The following is an 18243-nucleotide window of genomic DNA, read 5'->3' as shown; positions in this document are numbered from 1 at the left end:
AGCTGCGGATCCATCTGATGGTATCATCATCTAGCTTGCATTTAACCAGTTTGCTATCGTAGTTTATCTTGCAAACATGCACATGTACACAGAACCCCACTGGCTGAAAAGCAGTGGACCAGGAAAGGCTTATACACCTTCTCCCCACCCCCAGCTGTTTTCCATTCAAAATCACCCCTGCATTTATTTGTACTATGTATTTGAGTCAGGAGATCTTACACATAATTCTTTCTACTCTACTGATCTCAAAGCACTTTTTATTTGTCTAAAGGCTAAGCAAGAGATCAGCAAATCTATGTAGTACGTCAAAAGAAAATCATTGCAAGCAAACAATTATATTTCTCAATGGAATTTATAACATAATTGAATTTTACTTCAGACAATGTCAATGGAATATCTGAAAAACATGCATAATTCCTTTACTTTACAACACCCCTCCTATGAACTCACCTCTTAAAAATCTGCATAAACAAATACCTTTAGTTAGGCACATTTCAGAAGGAGGTCAAGTTAGTGGAGTACTTTTTATTCTTAATATATTTGACAGACACATAGGGCAGTATCCAAAGTTGACCGCCCAAGAGGGGCCAGCCCTGCCGATTCCATTGCACAAACAGCGACCACTACTTGCACAACGGAGATTTAGCGCTACCGGGGGCAACCAAAAACACTAGTTTCTGGAACGGGGCAGGGAGCTCCACCAATAAGGGAGCTCTGCCAACCTGCTCCGTCTCAGAAACAAGCATTTCCACTCATTTGGGGGGTTGTCCCCAGAAACACTAAATCTCCATTGTGCAAGCAGTGGGCACCACTTGCACAATGGAATTTTGTGAACCGCCCAGAGAGCTTCGGCTACTGGGCAGTATAGAAAAGCAATCAATCAACCAATCAATCAGCAGAGCCAGCTGCTCATGGAATGGAAGCAGCAGTGGGCTCCGCTCGGGGATGGGCAGTGTTGGATACTGCCCATAGGCCTGTTGTTGTTGTTAATATACCACCCTTCCTCCCAAGGGAGCCCAGGGCAGGACAGGGCAGCTTAAAGCATCATGTGATGCAGTTGCAGAGAATATGCTATTGCCTAGAATATGTTGCCTCTTGCTTCTGACCTGTCCTGACATAGAAAAAACAAAGTATCACTAATTTTAAATCCTTTGCTTGATAGCACTATAGCCTTATAGCCATTAGAAACTACATTTTGAGGATGTGTCTGTTAAATATAGGTATTTAAGCTTTGGTGTTTGGAGTATGCTCAGTATTTAGTCATTTGTTTTTTTCCTGAGGATATGATTGTTATGAATGTGAGTGAACTACCATCTTTGAAGGTGTCAGAAACTGGTAAAGACCAACAGGAGGCCAGAATGAAAACCACCTTTCAAATTTCTGCTTCAATATCCCAGTGGTACTATAGATTCTCAGTAGAATGGGGAGCACATGCCTTGCTTTGTATGTGCAGAATAATGCAGTTTTCACATAGTCCTACATTGGGCAACTTCCAGATAAAAATCAGCCTGCAGCAAATCTGACAGTGTGTATTTTTGGATTGAAAGTTAAAAACTTGATAGAGTTGTAAATAATAGAATACTGGAATAACTGATTCCCCTTCCTGCATCCTTCCTTCTCCCTCCTGGAAATGCTCCCTGTGTACAGAATTCTCTCCAGCCAATCCCCTCCTGATACCTGTCCTGTATGAACAGAGCTGTGTATATGTGCATAGAGTTGTGTTGAATTGTCCCCTGTATTTGAATGAAAGGAAAAATGCTATTGCTACTGCTATCCATACAATGTACTGAAAAAAAAAAAAACGCATTGTAATATTTACCTGAACTTATAAAACATCCTGTGTGCCTAAACGTCAGGTAACAATTCCTGATCTCACAGCTAGACAACAAGTCTATGAATCAGCTTGAACTTGAACTCACATCACTTGGGCTCAAGTTCAATACTCTGTTTCATAGAATACACTGCTTTCTCAACATACAGTAAACATATATTTATTGAGGTCAAGAGCTAACATAGCATTCTTTGATGCAATGTACTTACAGCAATAGTTGGAACTCCTCCATTCTATGCAGATATTAAATTTGTTACACATGGCAACATAAGCAGCCAATGCTATACATGGATTCTGAATATATTCTGTGTCTTGGACCCATAAATCACAAAAGGAATCTGGAGAAACCTTAACATGCACACAAAAATATATTATTTGGATTACTGGTTGATAACTTGAGAGAACACCACCATTAGGAGTTTGATGCAAAACAATTGCTGATCAAGTTTAGAGGTAACAAACTGAGCTGCTACAATTCAGCAAACCCATGGTGTCTGCCATGAACACCCTGAGTGCTTTTGGCCTTAAGCAACTGCCTCTCTCTCAGCTTCATCTGATGTGTTTGTTTATTTAAACCATTTATATTACGCCTTTCCTCTGAAGAGCCCTAGATGGCTAACAGCCCATCCCTGCCAATAAAGTAACAAATAAAAATATATTTTATATTTAAGTATACTTTAAAGTTTACAATTTAAAACAAAATAGCAGCAGAGAGTAAAATTGCAGTAGATTGTTGTGGGGAAGGAAACCTCTGGGTACACAGAAACATAATTTATTGGGCTCCAACATGTTTTGATTAAAGACTTCATAAGGGGCACTGTAAAAGAAAATGTTCCACAATCTCAAAATATTCACTTTGTAAAAAGCACATTGAAAGCTCTGCCTGAACAGACAAATCTGAACTGCAATAAAGTATGGCAAATTTTGGATAATCTCTTTGGCTCTGGTGGCTGTGGAAGAAGCACCTCCAAAATAGCACTGGGTATGTACTCTACAAATAATCTTCCTAAAGGCTTAATCATCTTTGGCATGTTTCTACACACCTTCAAATTTGTTGTGTTAACATTAAACCCGGGAAATAATCACTAGTTGTTAAAAGGTATTAATGGTGTGTACAAAAATGTGTAAGGCAATTTGTTGTTGTTTATTCAGTCAGTCGCTTCCAACTCTTCATGACTTCATGGACCAGCCCGCGCCAGAGCTTCCTGTCAGCCGTCACCACCCCCAGCTCCCCCACGGTTGAGCCCGTCATGGCGTCACCTCCAGAATATCATCCATCCACCTTGCCCTTGGTCGGCCCCTCTTCCTTTTGCCTTCCACTTTACCTAGCATCAGCATCTTCTCCAGGGTATCCTGTCTTCTCATGATGTGGCCAAAGTACTTCAGTTTTGCCTTTAAGATCATTCCCTCAGGTGAAGTGAGCAGTCTGGCTTTATTTCCAGGAGTATGGACTGGTTTGATCTTCTTGCAGTCCAAGGCACTCTCAGAATTTTCCTCCAGCACCACAGTTCAAAAGCATCTATCTTCCTTCGCTCAGCCTTCCTTATGGTCCAGCTCTCGCAGCCATAGGTTACTACGGGGAATACCATTGCTTTAACAATGTGGACCTTTGTTGTCAGTGTGATGTCTCTGCTCTTCACTATTTTATCAAGATTTGTCATTGCTCTCCTCCCAAGAAGTAAACGTCTTCTGATTTCCTGGCTGCAGTCAGCGTCTGCAGTAATCTTTGCGCCTAGAAAGACAAAGTCTGTCACTGCCTCCACGTTTTCTCCCTCTATTTGCCAGTTATCAATCAAGCTGGTTGCCATAACCTTGGTTTTTTTGAGGTTTAACTGTAACCCAGCATTTGCACTTTCTTCTTTCACCTTCGTCATGAGGTTCCTCAGCTCCTCCTCGCTTTCAGCCATCAAAGTGGTATCATCTGCATATCGGAGATTGTTAATGTTTCTTCCAGCGATTTTAACTCCAGCCTTGGCTTCATCAAGCCCACCACATCGCATGATGTGTTCTGCGTACAGGTTGAATAGGTAGGGTGAGAGTATACAACCCTGCCGTACTCCTTTCCCAATCTTAAACCAGTCCGTTGCTACTTGGTCATTATACAGATTCCTCAGGAGGCAGACAAGATGACTTGGTATCCCCATACCACCAAGAACTTGCCACAATTTGTTATGATCCACACAGTCAAAGGCTTTAGAATAGTCAAACAGAAATAGATGTTTTTCTGAAACTCCCTGGCTTTCTCCATTATCCAGCGGATATTGGCAATTTGGTCTCTAGTTCCTCTGCCTTTTCGAAACCCAGCTTGTACATCTGCCAATTCTCGTTCCATGAATTGCTGGAGTCTACCTTGCAAGATCTTGAGCATTACCTTACTGGCATGTAAAATAAGTGCCACTGTTCAATAGTTTGAACATTCTTTGGTGCTTCCCTTTTTTGGTATGGGGATGTAAGTTGATTTTTTCCATCTGTTGGCCATTCTTGTGTTTTCCAAATTTGCTGGCATATGGCATGCATCACCTTGACAGCATCATCTTGCAAGATTTTAAACAGTTCAGCTGGGATACCATCATCTCCTGCTGCCTTGTTATTAGCAATGCTTCTTAAGGCCCATTCAACCTCACTCTTCAGGATGTCTGGCTCTAGCTCACTGACCACACCGTCAAATCTATCCCCAATATTATTATCCTTCCTATACAGATCTTCCGTATATTCTTGCCACCTTTTCTTGATCTCTTCTGCTTCTGTTAGGTCCTTGCCATCATTGTTTTTGATCATACCCACTTTTGCCTGGAATTTACCTCCGATGTTTCTAATTTTCTGGAAGAGGTCTCTTGTCCTTCCTAGTCTATTATCTTCTTCCGCTTCCGCGCATTGCTTGTTTAAAAATAATTCCTTATCTCTTCTGGCTAACCTCTGGAATTTGGCATTTAATTGGGCATATCTCCCCCGATCACTGTTGCCTTTTGCTTTCCTTCTTTCTTGGGCTGCTTCCAGTGTCTCAGCAGACAGCCATCTTGCCTTTTGGGTTTTCTTTTTCTTTGGGACGTTTTTTGTTGCCGCCTCCTGAACAATGTTGTGAACTTCTGTCCATAGTTCTTCCGGGACCCTATCTACTAAATCTAGTCCCTTAAATCTATTCTTTACCTCCACTGCATATTCATGAGGAATATTAGTAAGCTCATATCTAACTGATCTGTAGGTCTTCCCTATTCTCTTTAGTCTGATTCTAAATTGTGCAATAAGAAGTTTGTGATCTGAACTACAATCAGCTCCAGGTCTTGTTTTTACTGACTGCATAGATGTCCGCCACCTTTGGCTACAAAGGATGTAGTCAATCTGATTTTGGTGTTGACCGTCTGGTCAAGTCCATGTATAAAGTCGTCTCTTAGGTTGTTGGAAGAGAGTGTTTGTTATGCACAGTGAGTTGTCTTGGCAAAATTCTATCAGCCTATGTCCTGCTCATTTTGTTCTCCCAGACCATGCTTGCCTGTAATTCCAGGTGTCGTTTGACTACCCACCTTAGCATTCCAGTCTCCTATAATGAAAATAACATCTTTTTTTGGTGTACTATCCAGTAGTTGCTGCAGATCCTCATAGAACTCATCTACTTCTGCTTTTTCAGCATCTGTGGTTGGGGCGTATATTTGGATCACTGTGATGTTAAATGGCTTACCCTGAATTCGAATTGAGATCATTCTGTCATTTTTTGGATTGTATCCAAGCGCTGCTTTAGCCACTTTATTATTAATTATGAAGGCTACTCCATTTCTTCTGTGGTCCTCTTGTCCACAGTAGTAGATCTGGTGGTCATTTGATCTGAAGTGGCACATTCCAGTCCATTTCAATTCACTGACACCCAAAATGTCTATATTTAATCTTGACATCTCCCCAATAACCACATCCAATTTGCCCTGGCTCATAGATCTTACGTTCCAGGTTCCTATGGTATGTTGATCTTTTTGTTAACTTTGTGATCCATCCTTTCCTCACATACATGCTACAGCAGGGGTTCCCAATGCTGCAGGGGCCTCCAATCACACCCATAAAGTTCTTCACTTACTGGTCCCTTCAAAAATGTGTTTTAATTTTAAAAAAACTTGGAAAATTTTAGAATGCCTTTATCTCGATATTTCTTCATCCTCGTAGCCCCTAGCCTTGCTCTTTCTCTCTCCCTTCCCAGCTCCTTCTCTTGTACTTCTCTCTCTCTCTCTCTCTCTCTCTCACACACACACACGGGGGGGGGGGGTGTTTCTACATTAAGCAAAAAACCCACAAAAGCCAACATCCTTTCTGGAGCTTCCTGCTCTTGGTTTCTTTGCAGGATTAGGAAGGGCTCCTTTACACAGCAGCAGCCACCTGGTTTGAAATGAGGGAGTGCCTCCCTCCCTCCCTGGCATGTGTGCAAGGGAGGGGGGCCTCTTGTTTTCATAGCCTAACTTCTGCTGTAATGTTTTCTTGCAGCCCCCAGGAAACCTCTGACATACTTCTGAGTAGACATAAAATGTAAGAGAGACGCAATCGGCAGGTGATTCTTGCCCTCCTGTCAAATCTCATCCTGACACACACACCCCAACAACTGAAAACAAACGCCCACAGCAGGCAGGCACAGCGGTTTCTTCCGCTAGTGGAGAATTTCACAGGGAGGTCACGGCACTCCTGTTCCGTGGGCTGGAAAAAATATCACATTTTTTGTGTTTGGGAAAAACAAGAGATAGGCTGGAGGAAATGGCGGGAGATACCCTGGAGGGTAACGGCATCATCTAAAGAGCCCGCAAACTTCTGAGAGAGAGCCATCTCAATAGCAGAATAAAAGCTCCGTATGATGAACCCCAATGAAAGAGCACCTTCCCAAGCAGTGGCTCTGATGGCAGAGGAGGACTTAGGAGAGCTGGGAGTGGGGGGATGGAATGGCTGAGCCTGGGGTTGAGGTATGGATGAAATGTTCTCTTTCTGTTTGGGGCTGGGGGCATTTTCTTTTCCTCTGGGGCTGGGCATAGCTGTGTGTGGATAGGATGCCGGAACAATCCTATGCAGGCCTGCTCAGAAGTAATTTCGATTGAGCTCCATGTAAGCATGTATAAGATTGCAACCTTCAGTTGGTATTTTGTTATGCTTCTGTGGGGTCAAATAGGTAGATTGGCTTTGGAGTTCAGACCATTCCTCTGCTTCTATTCAGTTTCCTGGGTGAATTACTTATCTTTTGACTAGCCAGGCCGCCATGGCAGCCATTATGTGACTAGCCACACCATCTGTGGCAACCATTTTTGTGGTGGTGCCCACACCAATTTCTCAAATTCCCAAATGTGCCCATAAAGGCTGGAGACCCCTGTGCTATAGTGCCTATACTCAAGATCAGGGTGGATTCTGCATCCCACTTCAGTTAACTGGTGCTCAAACCATCATGTTTTCCAAGAAATGATTGCCTTATTGTTAAGTTATATCTCACAGCAGATATTTGAGATGGGCAAAGTTATTTGTGGACAAAATATAACTCAAACGTCAATGACTGTGCACTCCTAAAATATTAATAACAATAGATTATAAACAATCAATATAATTCAAGCAGCAAATCAAAAGATAACATACATAAGGATGGCAGATGCTGAAGGTCTGGTTCAACAGCATATTTAAACAAGGTGAACAGTCCCTGACTGAACAGTTGGTTTTGTGGGTTCTCTCTTCTCCAATATACTTCAATGTGTTTGGCACCTGCCAGCTATCTGTAAAGATAACTGAAGCACCGATAGTGCTTAAAACAGTCCTGTTGGGTAGCATGAGGTCATTTGTTGAGCTTCCATCACAGAAACCTGCAAAACAGAGCAGAAATTAATGTACCATTTGCCATGGTATATCAGGGCTGGCATTAATGTTATGTTTATCTCAGAGAGACTGCTTAAAACAGCCTCCAAGCTATGACTTAACCCCAACTGCTGCTATTAGGGATGTACGAAACCCCGCTTACCTGGCTACGCCGGGTTCGGCTGGGGGGGGAGGTGCTCCATCCCTCCCCCCAGAATCCTCACCGGCCAGCTCCGCTCCGTGGGGATTCTGCGGAGCCGCTAGCTGGCTCCGCCAGCAGCAGAACATCCGGCCGCTGGCTAGCAGGGATGCAAACGGCAGCAGCCGCCGCCACCGCCGTTTGCATCCCTGAATTCAGCCATGATAGGCTACGTAAAGACTTAGGTAGCCTATCACATCTGGGTTAAAAAAAAAAACCGCGTACGCAAATGGTGGCAGCTACGGCCGCCGCCATTTGCGTTCCTTATTTTTGGCCATCTTAGTCTACGTAAATATTTACGTAGACTAAGATGAAGACAAGAAAGGAGAACGCAAATAGCGTAGCAGACGCTATTTGCGTTCCCCTTCATTTTCATCGTCTTACTCTACGTAAATATTTACGTAGACTAAGACGGCCAAAAATAAGGAACGCAAATGGCGAGTGGCCGTAGATGCCGCCATTTGTGTACGTGTTTTTTTTTTTTTAACCCATACGTGATAGGCTATGTAAGTCTTTACGTAGCCTATCATGAATGGGGCGGGGGGAAACAGACTGCAAATGGCGGCGGCAGCCAGTTGGAAGACCAGCCGCCGCCGCCGAAGCCACCGCTGGAGCCCCCGCCGTCCGGAATATCCGCCCCAGGTAAGTCTCATCCTGGGGGGGATCCGCGGGGGGGCGGGGGGGTGGCAGGCCGTTCCGCCACGGAGTTCAGGGGGCCGAATGCACTGGCATTCGGCCTCACCCAGATCCATGGTGGAATTCTCTGACATCCCTAGCTGCTATACAGTGTTGAGCCTATACTTCCAATTCATGTGAGGAAACTCTTTTCTAGTAGCACCAGCAACTCACAGAGATCTTCATGTAGCACAGTATAGCAAGAAGGTCCTCCATAGGATGCCCAAGTACGATGTGGTGACTGACTCTATATTATGACATTGGCAGGGGTAAACCTATGTGTGGAGGCATTTTAAGCAGTGTCTATGGGATAACTGGGGGGGGGGGCTGTATTCCATTTTGCCCCTCCACTAATGGAAGGCTCTTCCATCCAGTGAAGACTTCCATAAATGGAAGTGTGTGTGTGTGTGGGGGGAGGCAATTTTAACTGATTCTCCCTTTCCTGCTATGGAATTGGGAATAAGGCCTATTGAAATCAATGGGACTTATTTCTGAGTAAATATGTGAAACTGCACAGTCATTATGGTTAGGACTTCAGCAGCCCACTGGAAAACTTCTTTTTCTTCCTTTACATTTTAAATTCTAAAATCAACATTAAGAGAAAATAAATTAGAAACTAGTCAAAACAACTCTGGAACAGAATAGTATCCATAAATTGAAATATTTATTTCAAGCACGTCTTCTCAGTAGGAACATTACTGTTTGCAAGATCTGAAACTTGATTAAGTATCAGTGATATTTCATACTGTATCTACACATATTTGCCCTTTCTGAAACTTGGCAAGCTAGTCACTGTAATGATGGACTTTGTATCCAAGTCTTCCAGAAAGATAATTCAAGTGTCAAAGTGAAGATTTATATTGATAGATATTATGCATCCAAGAGCATATACCTAACATCTTATCCAAGGTTACAACTTCCAGCGAGCCATGCACACATACCAGACCGGCTTAAGAGCAATTCTAACTTAACCTTTATTAGTTCTTTTTAAGAACCGTAATCGCTGAACTAATTGTACAATTTAGATTAATTCTCAGATTATACAAGAATATATCCCAACAAAATATACAAATAAATATAATGTACACTGAAGATACGAACAGAGTTTGAGTTTTACACTGAGGAGGGGTAACCCTCTAGGAATTTTGCTCCAAGTAAGAGAGGACACATAGCTGGGAACAGTGCACTTCTTTTGCTTCCATAAAGCTCCAGGCTTGACCATATGTTTCTCTAGTGAAAAGGATTTCAGATAACAATTGAGGAAATCTGTAAATCTCCTGCTTAACAGGTTGGCATTGAGTATTGGACTAGAATGATCATAAGTTAGATCACTAGTAGCAAAAGAAGCCCTCGCTTCAACTGAAGGAGAGACAGCTTTGTCCTTAAGGTAAAAGAGATAAATGCCTTGTTCCCTTAAATTACTGTGTATTACCAAATAGATTAGGCAAGGGTAGGTGAGAAGGGGTCATACATCATCTCCCCTTCCTTGTCTGCCAGACATGGGGCTTCTTCACACAGAGCTTTTATTCTGCTATTGAAATTGGTTATTCATGGAAGTTTGCAGGTCCTTTAGGTCAACCTCCAGGGCATCTCCTGCACTAAATGACCTTTATTCCATTTTTTAAAAGAGCGGAGATAATGAGCTATCAAATTACAGCTTTTGAATTCAGCTTAAGTTCCCTCATGAAAAAGGAGAAGCCGCAGTAAGAGGAGCTAGAACACATCGCCATCTAGTGGCTGTATCATGAAACATATGGAAGACTCAGATAAGGGGGAAAAGGAGGGGGGAAAGGTAAAGTGTGTGTAAAGGGAGTCCGTCATGATCCTGCATTTAAAACGGAAGCAGAAAGCCTCATTTTAAATTCGGGATTTTAGGTTGGTGTAGAGATGTTCATGGCAGCAAGGAGGCTCAGTCTGCCTATGACCAGAAAGGCTAAATGATAATGAAAAAGTTGGCTGGCATGTAATTGTCCACCTGAGGATTACTTGGTAGTCCATTGAGTTTGTGTCTTTTTTTTTTTTTTTACACAATTGCCATCTAGATATCCTGTCATACTCCTGTTTATTGGCTGCTGCAGGCCAAGCTAGCACTTGGTGCTACATTTGGACAGGAATCATCCTGTAACCCAGCCATATAAGGTTTGTGTGCAGAACAGCCTTCGAAACTTTGAAATGTCACCCTTACCTGGGGATGGTGGCTATGGGCAACACTTCTGATTTGCTTGCCTAGCAGCAGGGGTTGGGCCCTTATATCATTTGATAATGATTATCTGCAAGGTCAGTAAGAGAAGGAAAGGGATACATATTCCTTACATAAGCTCCCAGTTTGAGAAGGTGAAATTGAGTTACCAGACAATTCCACATTAAGCAACCTTCAAAGCATCATCATCATCTCAGATGCCTTTCAGTATTAAAAAGTTTGAGGAATTTTGAGAGCAGCCAAGACTAGTAAAAGTTGTCAGGTGGATTTCACACAGGCCTACTGAGTGAAAAACTCTAGGGATGAGCAGAATGGAAGAGTTCTTCTCCATAACTTTTCTTGACTTCCAACATCTGGTTGGTTTCACCCCAGTTTAATATCCAGATTTCAGAACATGGGGTGGCAGAATTCTATGTGCCATCCATATATAATTTTTATTTTACACACTCAGTTTTATTTTATTTTACACATTCAGTTATTTTTACACACACACACACACACACACACTTTTCATGTTTAAGGGTGCATTTCTATGGAGAAACTTGGAGGCTGACACCTATCCAATGCAGGGCAGCCAGAGTACAGAGGTGATCCGCACCTCCATGCTCCATCTAGCCTGCATTTTTGGCTAGCAGACGGTTTTGCCTGTCTAGTCAGGGAGCTTCGGAGCAGGAGGGGGGAGGCTGTGTGGTGCATAGGAAGCTGCGTAATGCAGCTTCCATGGTCTCCTCTCCTCCTCGCCGCTGGGATCACCTTCTTTTCACCATCTCCACACTCAGTTTCTGAGCACAGAGACGTAGCCAGCATGGAGAGAACCACACCAGCTATGAAGGGATGGGTGAGGGGGCGCGGGACATGTCTTCTAGGAACTGAGGTCAGAGACCTGGCTCCGACCTCAGTTCTCAAAAACTGAAAAATCCTATAACTTTCTAGACAGTGTCTAGTGGCCATAGGATTGTTCCCTAAAATACTTCCCCACAATTGTGCAATTGTAAGGACATATCCATTAAAATCAATATTGAGACTGAAAGAGATTCAGCTTGAAAATGCCTGTGAGGAGCAAAAAGCAACTCACTACTTAAGACCCTTGGGGCAAAAGGGTCTTTTAGCAGTGGGTTGTTTTCCCCCACCCACCAGGCATTTGGGGTTCAGCCTCTCTCAACCTCCATCATGTTACTACACCAATCCATCATTTTGCAAATAAAAAAATGGGGAGGAGGATAAAAACCCTGCTCTTTCAAAAAATTTATCAGTCTAGTTTTCCCCTAGGGAAAAAAGCTGTCAATATTCCTTTAGAATCCAACCCCAAAATAGATTCCACCTTGCCAAATTCCACTCCAGAAACCATTCTGGAAATACAGAACTGCAAAATCTAGGGTAGAATCCAGTTGAGAAAGGTTCCGTAACCATCCCTAAAACAGTCCTGCCCTGCCAGATTATGTGAATGCAGAACTGGACCTGTGAATGATTGTAGCTTCAGATATTACAAGAAACCTAGAAAAAGGATGTGTGACTGGCTAGCACATTCTCCTTTCTGCTCCATCAACAAAAGAAAAGTGGGCCTCTTTTTAGCAGTCCAAAAGCTGGAGGGCAAAGACGAAGCTCAGTTATATTGGATGTAATATCTATAATGGCAAATTACACATCTCTCACACTGACAGATGTACAAGTTAGAGTTGTGTGTCTAGTACATATATCTCACTGTTAGAGAATTGCACAAGTCATCACTTCAGAAATGTAAGGAAAAACTGTGTAAGCTCATTATCTGAAACCACACCAAATGAGGCTTATTATAGGTTGGTGCTGTGATTGCTTTGGCATGATATGCCACAGTTTGTTTAATGACTGATACAGATCATCTAAAATCCCAGTCAGAAAATGTATGTTCCAAAAATTGATTCTAATAACCTATGCTGACATCTTTATTCTATTTCAGTACAGAGTGCAGTGCTGATCTCCATTAGGTCCCATCACCCCACACCCCAGTGGGTGGGTGTTTGTAGATGGGGGGGAGGATTATGCCATCTAATTGAAATTCCAGCCATGATTAACAATTAGATGCTTAACTACATTCTGTTTAGTGGGTTCCATGTTAGCACAGAGCAGGCCACACATCTCTAAATGACCTTATTTGACTTTATGGAAAGCTTAATGTAAGGTACATTTTCTGCTTATTCATGTCCTATTTATTTTCACATTACTTCAGCATTCGTGCCTCTGTTTGAAATGCTCTAAATCTGGAAGCAAATCTTCACTCATCCGTGTCTATCTGCAATATGATCTCAGAGGGATTAAAATTTGGACTGCAGATAATTTGGCTGGCAAACGTAGCACTTTTCTGCTGTCCCAGAATCATTTGCATCATTTCATCCATTAATACAGTAGCAGCCTCAGGAACAATTATAATTTTGTGACACTTTGCCTGATTTCCTAATATTTTTATTAACAAGCAAATGTAGGGCATTCTTCCCCTTTACCAAATGTAACATCACAATCTTACTAAAGTTTGCTTACCACACAGTCCCATTGCTTTTGGATGATCGGTTGCATTAAGCTCTATTACCATCACACCAGTGGTGTGAAACCACTGAATTCTAATATTTGCTGGGGTTTCAATAATATACATGGAGCCAGTGTCCTCAATTTTAAATCCATATTTTCGAACAGTAGGCCATGCATATCTTGAGTTGACTGCTATCTAGAAAACATAGAGATATATTTAAGCAAATAGAACATTAAGATGTATATTTCGTCATTATAAATGATGCTTCTACAATATCCCACTACTCTTATGCAAAAACAAACATTTGCAATGAAACTTGAATGGGTAATTTAATTTAAGTTCTAATTTAAATTCTACAGTCTAATGCAGAATTGCACAAATTGTGTATAGCGCCTATCAGGTGTTGACAAATGCCATAGTTTTGCAATCTCAGCTAGGTGGCAAAAACGGGGGGGAGGGCAGTAAATACATGGTGTGCATTTGGGTTCGTAGCTCATGCCTCCAAGTTGTACAGGCATGGTCTAATGCCATCAAGACACTGGGTGAATAAATGTCTGCTTTCTTTTGTGGTAATATGTGATGAACGTCTCAGAAGTCTTTTCACAGCATGACAAGAAAGATTTGATTTAAAAAATCTACTTCATCTTAAGCACAGTATGGAGAAAATTGAAATAAACAGTACAGCAAAATACCAGAAAATGCATCAAAACAGGAAAATATAATAAAAACTGAAAGCTGTAATTTTAAATTTGAATTTTACCTTTTTTCAATATATGTCAATAACCTAATAAGACTGTCATGTTTATTTCTTGCCAATACAATTACCTATCCATTCTTGATGTGTTCTAATAGCAAAGACTAAGAATATGGACGTGACAAAAATTGTAGGGTGACTAAAGTGACAGATACTTTCTGTTGTTGATACTCTTCACTAAACCTTAAACAGCTTAACCAAACTTGTCAATTTTTCTTAATATTCATATTATATTGACCTATAGCTATTGCATACACAATCCATTTCTTAAAATGGAGAAGTAAAGCTCCATCAGGTATATACTATTTAATGAGCTCTTCAATACACTGATGATTCACTCATTCATTCAATGATATTTATGAATCACTTACTTTAAAGAAATTTTTAAGCAATGTACAAAAATAAGTCTTCATACAGAGGTCAGGACTGCCTTCATGGGAATGCCTGCTGGAACAGCTATATTTTCAGTAGGCACTGAAAACCCAGAAAGGTTGGTGCCTGCCAAATTTGTGGCAGTAGGGAGTTCCAGAGAGTGGGCGCTACAGTACTAAAGGCTCTATTCTGGGCCATGATGGACCAGACCTCTAAAATCTTTGGTCCCACCAGGAGGGTGCCACCTGATAAGTACAGCAAGCAAGCACGCTGGCAAGTATGTAACATTTATTCCAAAAGTGATTGCAAATTGAAAGAACTGTGCAATCCTATGTATGCCTCCTTGGAAGTAAGTACCACTGAATTCAGTAAGACTTTCTCCCAGGTAAGTATGTACAGGGTTGCAGCTTTAATAGAGCAGTACTACTTGAAGTATTATTTGGCTTACTTAAGGAATTCTTGTTCCTACTCCAGTTTTACTGTATGTTCCGAATGTAAATAATAAAAGGCTGTTACGAGCCTTAATAAAAGGCTGTGTTCTCTTGCTGAAACATGCCAATTCTAACCACTGGAAATGTTAGTTACTAGGGTCACAATCCTGAACATAGCAACATCAATGTTATTCCTAGAAACCTAAAATAAGAAACATGAATTATTTTATAACAGAAGAAATAAACGTTACCTTTCTGTTTAAGCGGTCAATGATAATCTCGTTAGACAAATATGTTAAATTCAACATCGCCAGACACAGCTTAGAAGAGGTTAAAATGCCCTGAATAAAGGAAAAACAAAAAACAGACATTTACTTGATTATTCAGTGACTTCCATAACATTGTCAGGTAAAGTTATGTGGTAAAAAGCAGCACATTATTACACAAACTTTGTATCTCAACTGCAACACACACACACACACACACACACACTATTTAATAGAACATGTTCAAAAAAGCTCTGATTTTTTAGAATATATGGAAAGGATTATTTAAATATTAATAAGCCAGGAAATGCAAACTTCAGCAGCTCCTATCTTCATAGCTTCTGTGGCCTTGGTTAGGATTAGAGATCTACACAGCCAGTTCCATAATGCATTTATTAACTAGATGTGTCATTTAAGGCTTACAGAAGAATAAAGAAAACAATAGTCTTAATTCAACAGTGTGTGGACATCTGGACAGGGTGATCAAGTAGACATTGTTTACTTGAACTTCCAAAAGGCTTTTGACAAAGTCCCTCACCAAAGACTCCTGAGCAAACTTAGCAGTGAAGGAATAAGAGGCAAGGTCATTTTATGGAGTAGTAACTGGTTAAAGAACAGAAAGCAGAGAGTAGGAATAAATGGTAAATTCTCCTAAAGGAGGGATGTAAACAGTGGGGTCCCACAGGAATCTGTATTGGGACCACTGCTTTTCAACTTATACATAAGTGTTCTGGAATTAGGAGTGAGCAGTGAAGTGGCCAAGTTTGCAGATGACACCAAATTATTTTAGGATGAATTAAAATATGGGATTGTGAGGAACTCCAAACGATCTCTCCAAACTGGGAGAATGGGCATCAAAATGGCAAATGTGGTTCAATGTAAACAAGTGCAAAGTGAATGCACGTTGTGGCAAAAAACCTGTACTTCAAGTATAAACGGATGGGATTTGAGCTAGTGGTGACTGACCAAGAAAGAGATTTTGGGGTTGTGGTAGACAGCTCGATAAAAATGTCAACCCAGTATGTGGCTGCTGTGAAAAAGCCAAACACCATGTTAGGCATAATGAGGAAGGGAATTGAAAATAAAATTGCCAGTATCATACTGTCCTTATACAATATATGGTGTGATCACACTTAGCATACTGTGTACAGTTCTGGTCACCGCATCTAAAGGAGGATATTATAGAGTTAGAAAAAGTGCAGAAAAGGGCAACTAAAATGATCAAGGGGCTGAAGCAACTCCCCTATGAGGAAAGGTTACAACAGCTGGGATTACAACAGTTTAGAAAAAAGGCGAGTAACGGGAGACATGATAGAGGTGTACAAAATTATGCATGGTGTGGAGACAGTAGATAGGGAGACACTTTTCTTCCTTTCTCATAATACTAGAACCCAGGGTTCTAGTATTATGAGGCTGACTGGTGCTAGATTCAGGACAGATAAAAGGAAATACTTCTTCACACAGCACATAGTTAAACAATGGAATTCACTTCCACAAGATGTAGTGATGGCCACCAGTTTGAAAGGGTTTAAAAGGGGATTGGACAAACTCATGGAGGAGAAGGCTATCAGTGGCTACTAGACCTGATGGCTATATGCTACCTCCAGTATCAGAGGTATAATGCTTATATACACCAATTGCTGGGAAACATGGGTGGAAGGGTGCTATTGCACTCATGTCCTCCTTGTGGTTTCCAGTGGACAACTGGTTGGCTACTCTGTGAATGCTGGACTAGATGGACCCTTGGTTTGATCCAACGTGGCTCTTATGTTCCTATGTCCTTATGTATGCAGCAGGACACACTAGCGCATGCAGCAGAAATTACATACCATTATATACAGCAGCATAATTGTACTTATTTGTGATCCTTGACATACTCTATAAAGAACCTCAACATTCATTACCATATGAGTATTTCTGCAGTCAGAAAGATAGATACTTATAGTTTCATCTTGAGTTTGGCTGACAACATAGGTTGCTTCTTTAAATAAAATCAAGTGGTGCCCATCAAAGGTGATAAAGCTCAGATCAGAGAAGAACGTGCATCGACCTGTTCAAACAAAATAAGGACTTCTGCTGAATTAATTCATTTTATAAAATGGACAAACTGTTTACAAAATGCTATGAATTAAATCTTATTCATTTTTAAAATATCTTGCTTGGTTCCATTGTTAGGTACAGATACTTAAAACATAAAATTAGTAGGCCCCTTCCAACCCTACTATTCTATGATACTATACTATTCTATGATTAACATGTCAGTACATAGTTTCATGGTTGTGAGATTCATAAGTTTTTGTAATTTTTTTAGGGAAGAGACAGATGCATGTCAGTTCTTGAATACTGTGGTGTACAGAGATTTGTTTGTTTGTTTAACATGTTGAATTTTGTAAGGTCATTTCCTGATAGTTAGGTCTGTGTTGCAAACACTATGTTGGTGCTGAAGAGGGTTGTAGGAGTGCCTTGTTGAGTTTCTTCATTCTGCTATTTTCTTGTTTGATATATTCATTGGTCTCCAAATAAAGTTAGCCTGAGACCACAATGGGTTGGATCCAGAGTTGCTCTTCCACAAATGGAAGGGGTCCTTCCATTTGCAAAAGGGACTGATCCAGCAGAAGCTCCTGATGGAGGAAAGCAGAGGAGAGGAAATGATTGCCAATTTACCCTCCCCCTTGTACCCTCCTGTGCCACTTCCCATGCTGCTCCAGAGGGCCCTTTCTAGTCCTCCAGAGCAGCTTTTCAAAACGCCTACAGGAGCAATCAGAAAAAATCACCTCCCCACTTCCTTCAGTAGGAGGATTCCATGAGCAGAGTTCCACTCATAGGAACTCTGAATCCATCCCATTATGTGTATTGTGTGAAGCCTCTACATAACAGATACACATCAGTCTATCTACTGGAAAAGGATCTTTCTACTATTTTTGCTACAGGCTTTAGGAGAGCCATGTTCTGCTGCTGGTGAATATCCAACAAAGTAGTTAAATAGGACAAGGACAAGTGTAATGGATCACTACTGGTCATCTGAATTCATCATTTCACATAACTGATTTGTTCTATTTGTTTAGTCTACTTCATCAGTGCACTGTGTTACACAATGCTATTAGATGACGATGCTTATTTCTTTTGATGAAATTGATACTTAAAAATATTTCCTATCTATGTCATGTAAGCAATTAATAACCTACAAATAAGCCCCGCCATCTGTTCCTG

General features: G+C 41.2%; 1 protein-coding gene across 1 annotated transcript in view; it reads right to left on the bottom strand.

Moving 5' to 3' along the window:
• The window catches only part of OTOG (otogelin), a 186185-nt gene that overhangs the window by 30409 nt on the left and 137533 nt on the right, over positions 1 to 18243 (bottom strand). The window contains exons 37-41 of the mRNA XM_084850807.1: positions 16938 to 17083; positions 15019 to 15108; positions 13222 to 13405; positions 7421 to 7641; positions 2041 to 2179 (exon numbers count right to left, since the gene is read on the bottom strand). Coding sequence (XP_084706933.1) covers positions 2041 to 2179; positions 7421 to 7641; positions 13222 to 13405; positions 15019 to 15108; positions 16938 to 17083 — 780 coding nt within the window. The remainder of the gene's footprint in view (positions 1 to 2040; positions 2180 to 7420; positions 7642 to 13221; positions 13406 to 15018; positions 15109 to 16937; positions 17084 to 18243) is intronic.

The sequence above is a fragment of the Heloderma suspectum genome, chromosome 1, assembly GCF_057233095.1.
Source record: "Heloderma suspectum isolate Gila_16-S chromosome 1, 16-S_ref, whole genome shotgun sequence".
Taxonomy (NCBI): Eukaryota; Metazoa; Chordata; class Lepidosauria; order Squamata; family Helodermatidae; genus Heloderma; species Heloderma suspectum.
The sequence above is the reverse complement of the archived record's forward strand: the minus strand, read 5'-3'. Positions and strand labels throughout refer to the sequence as shown.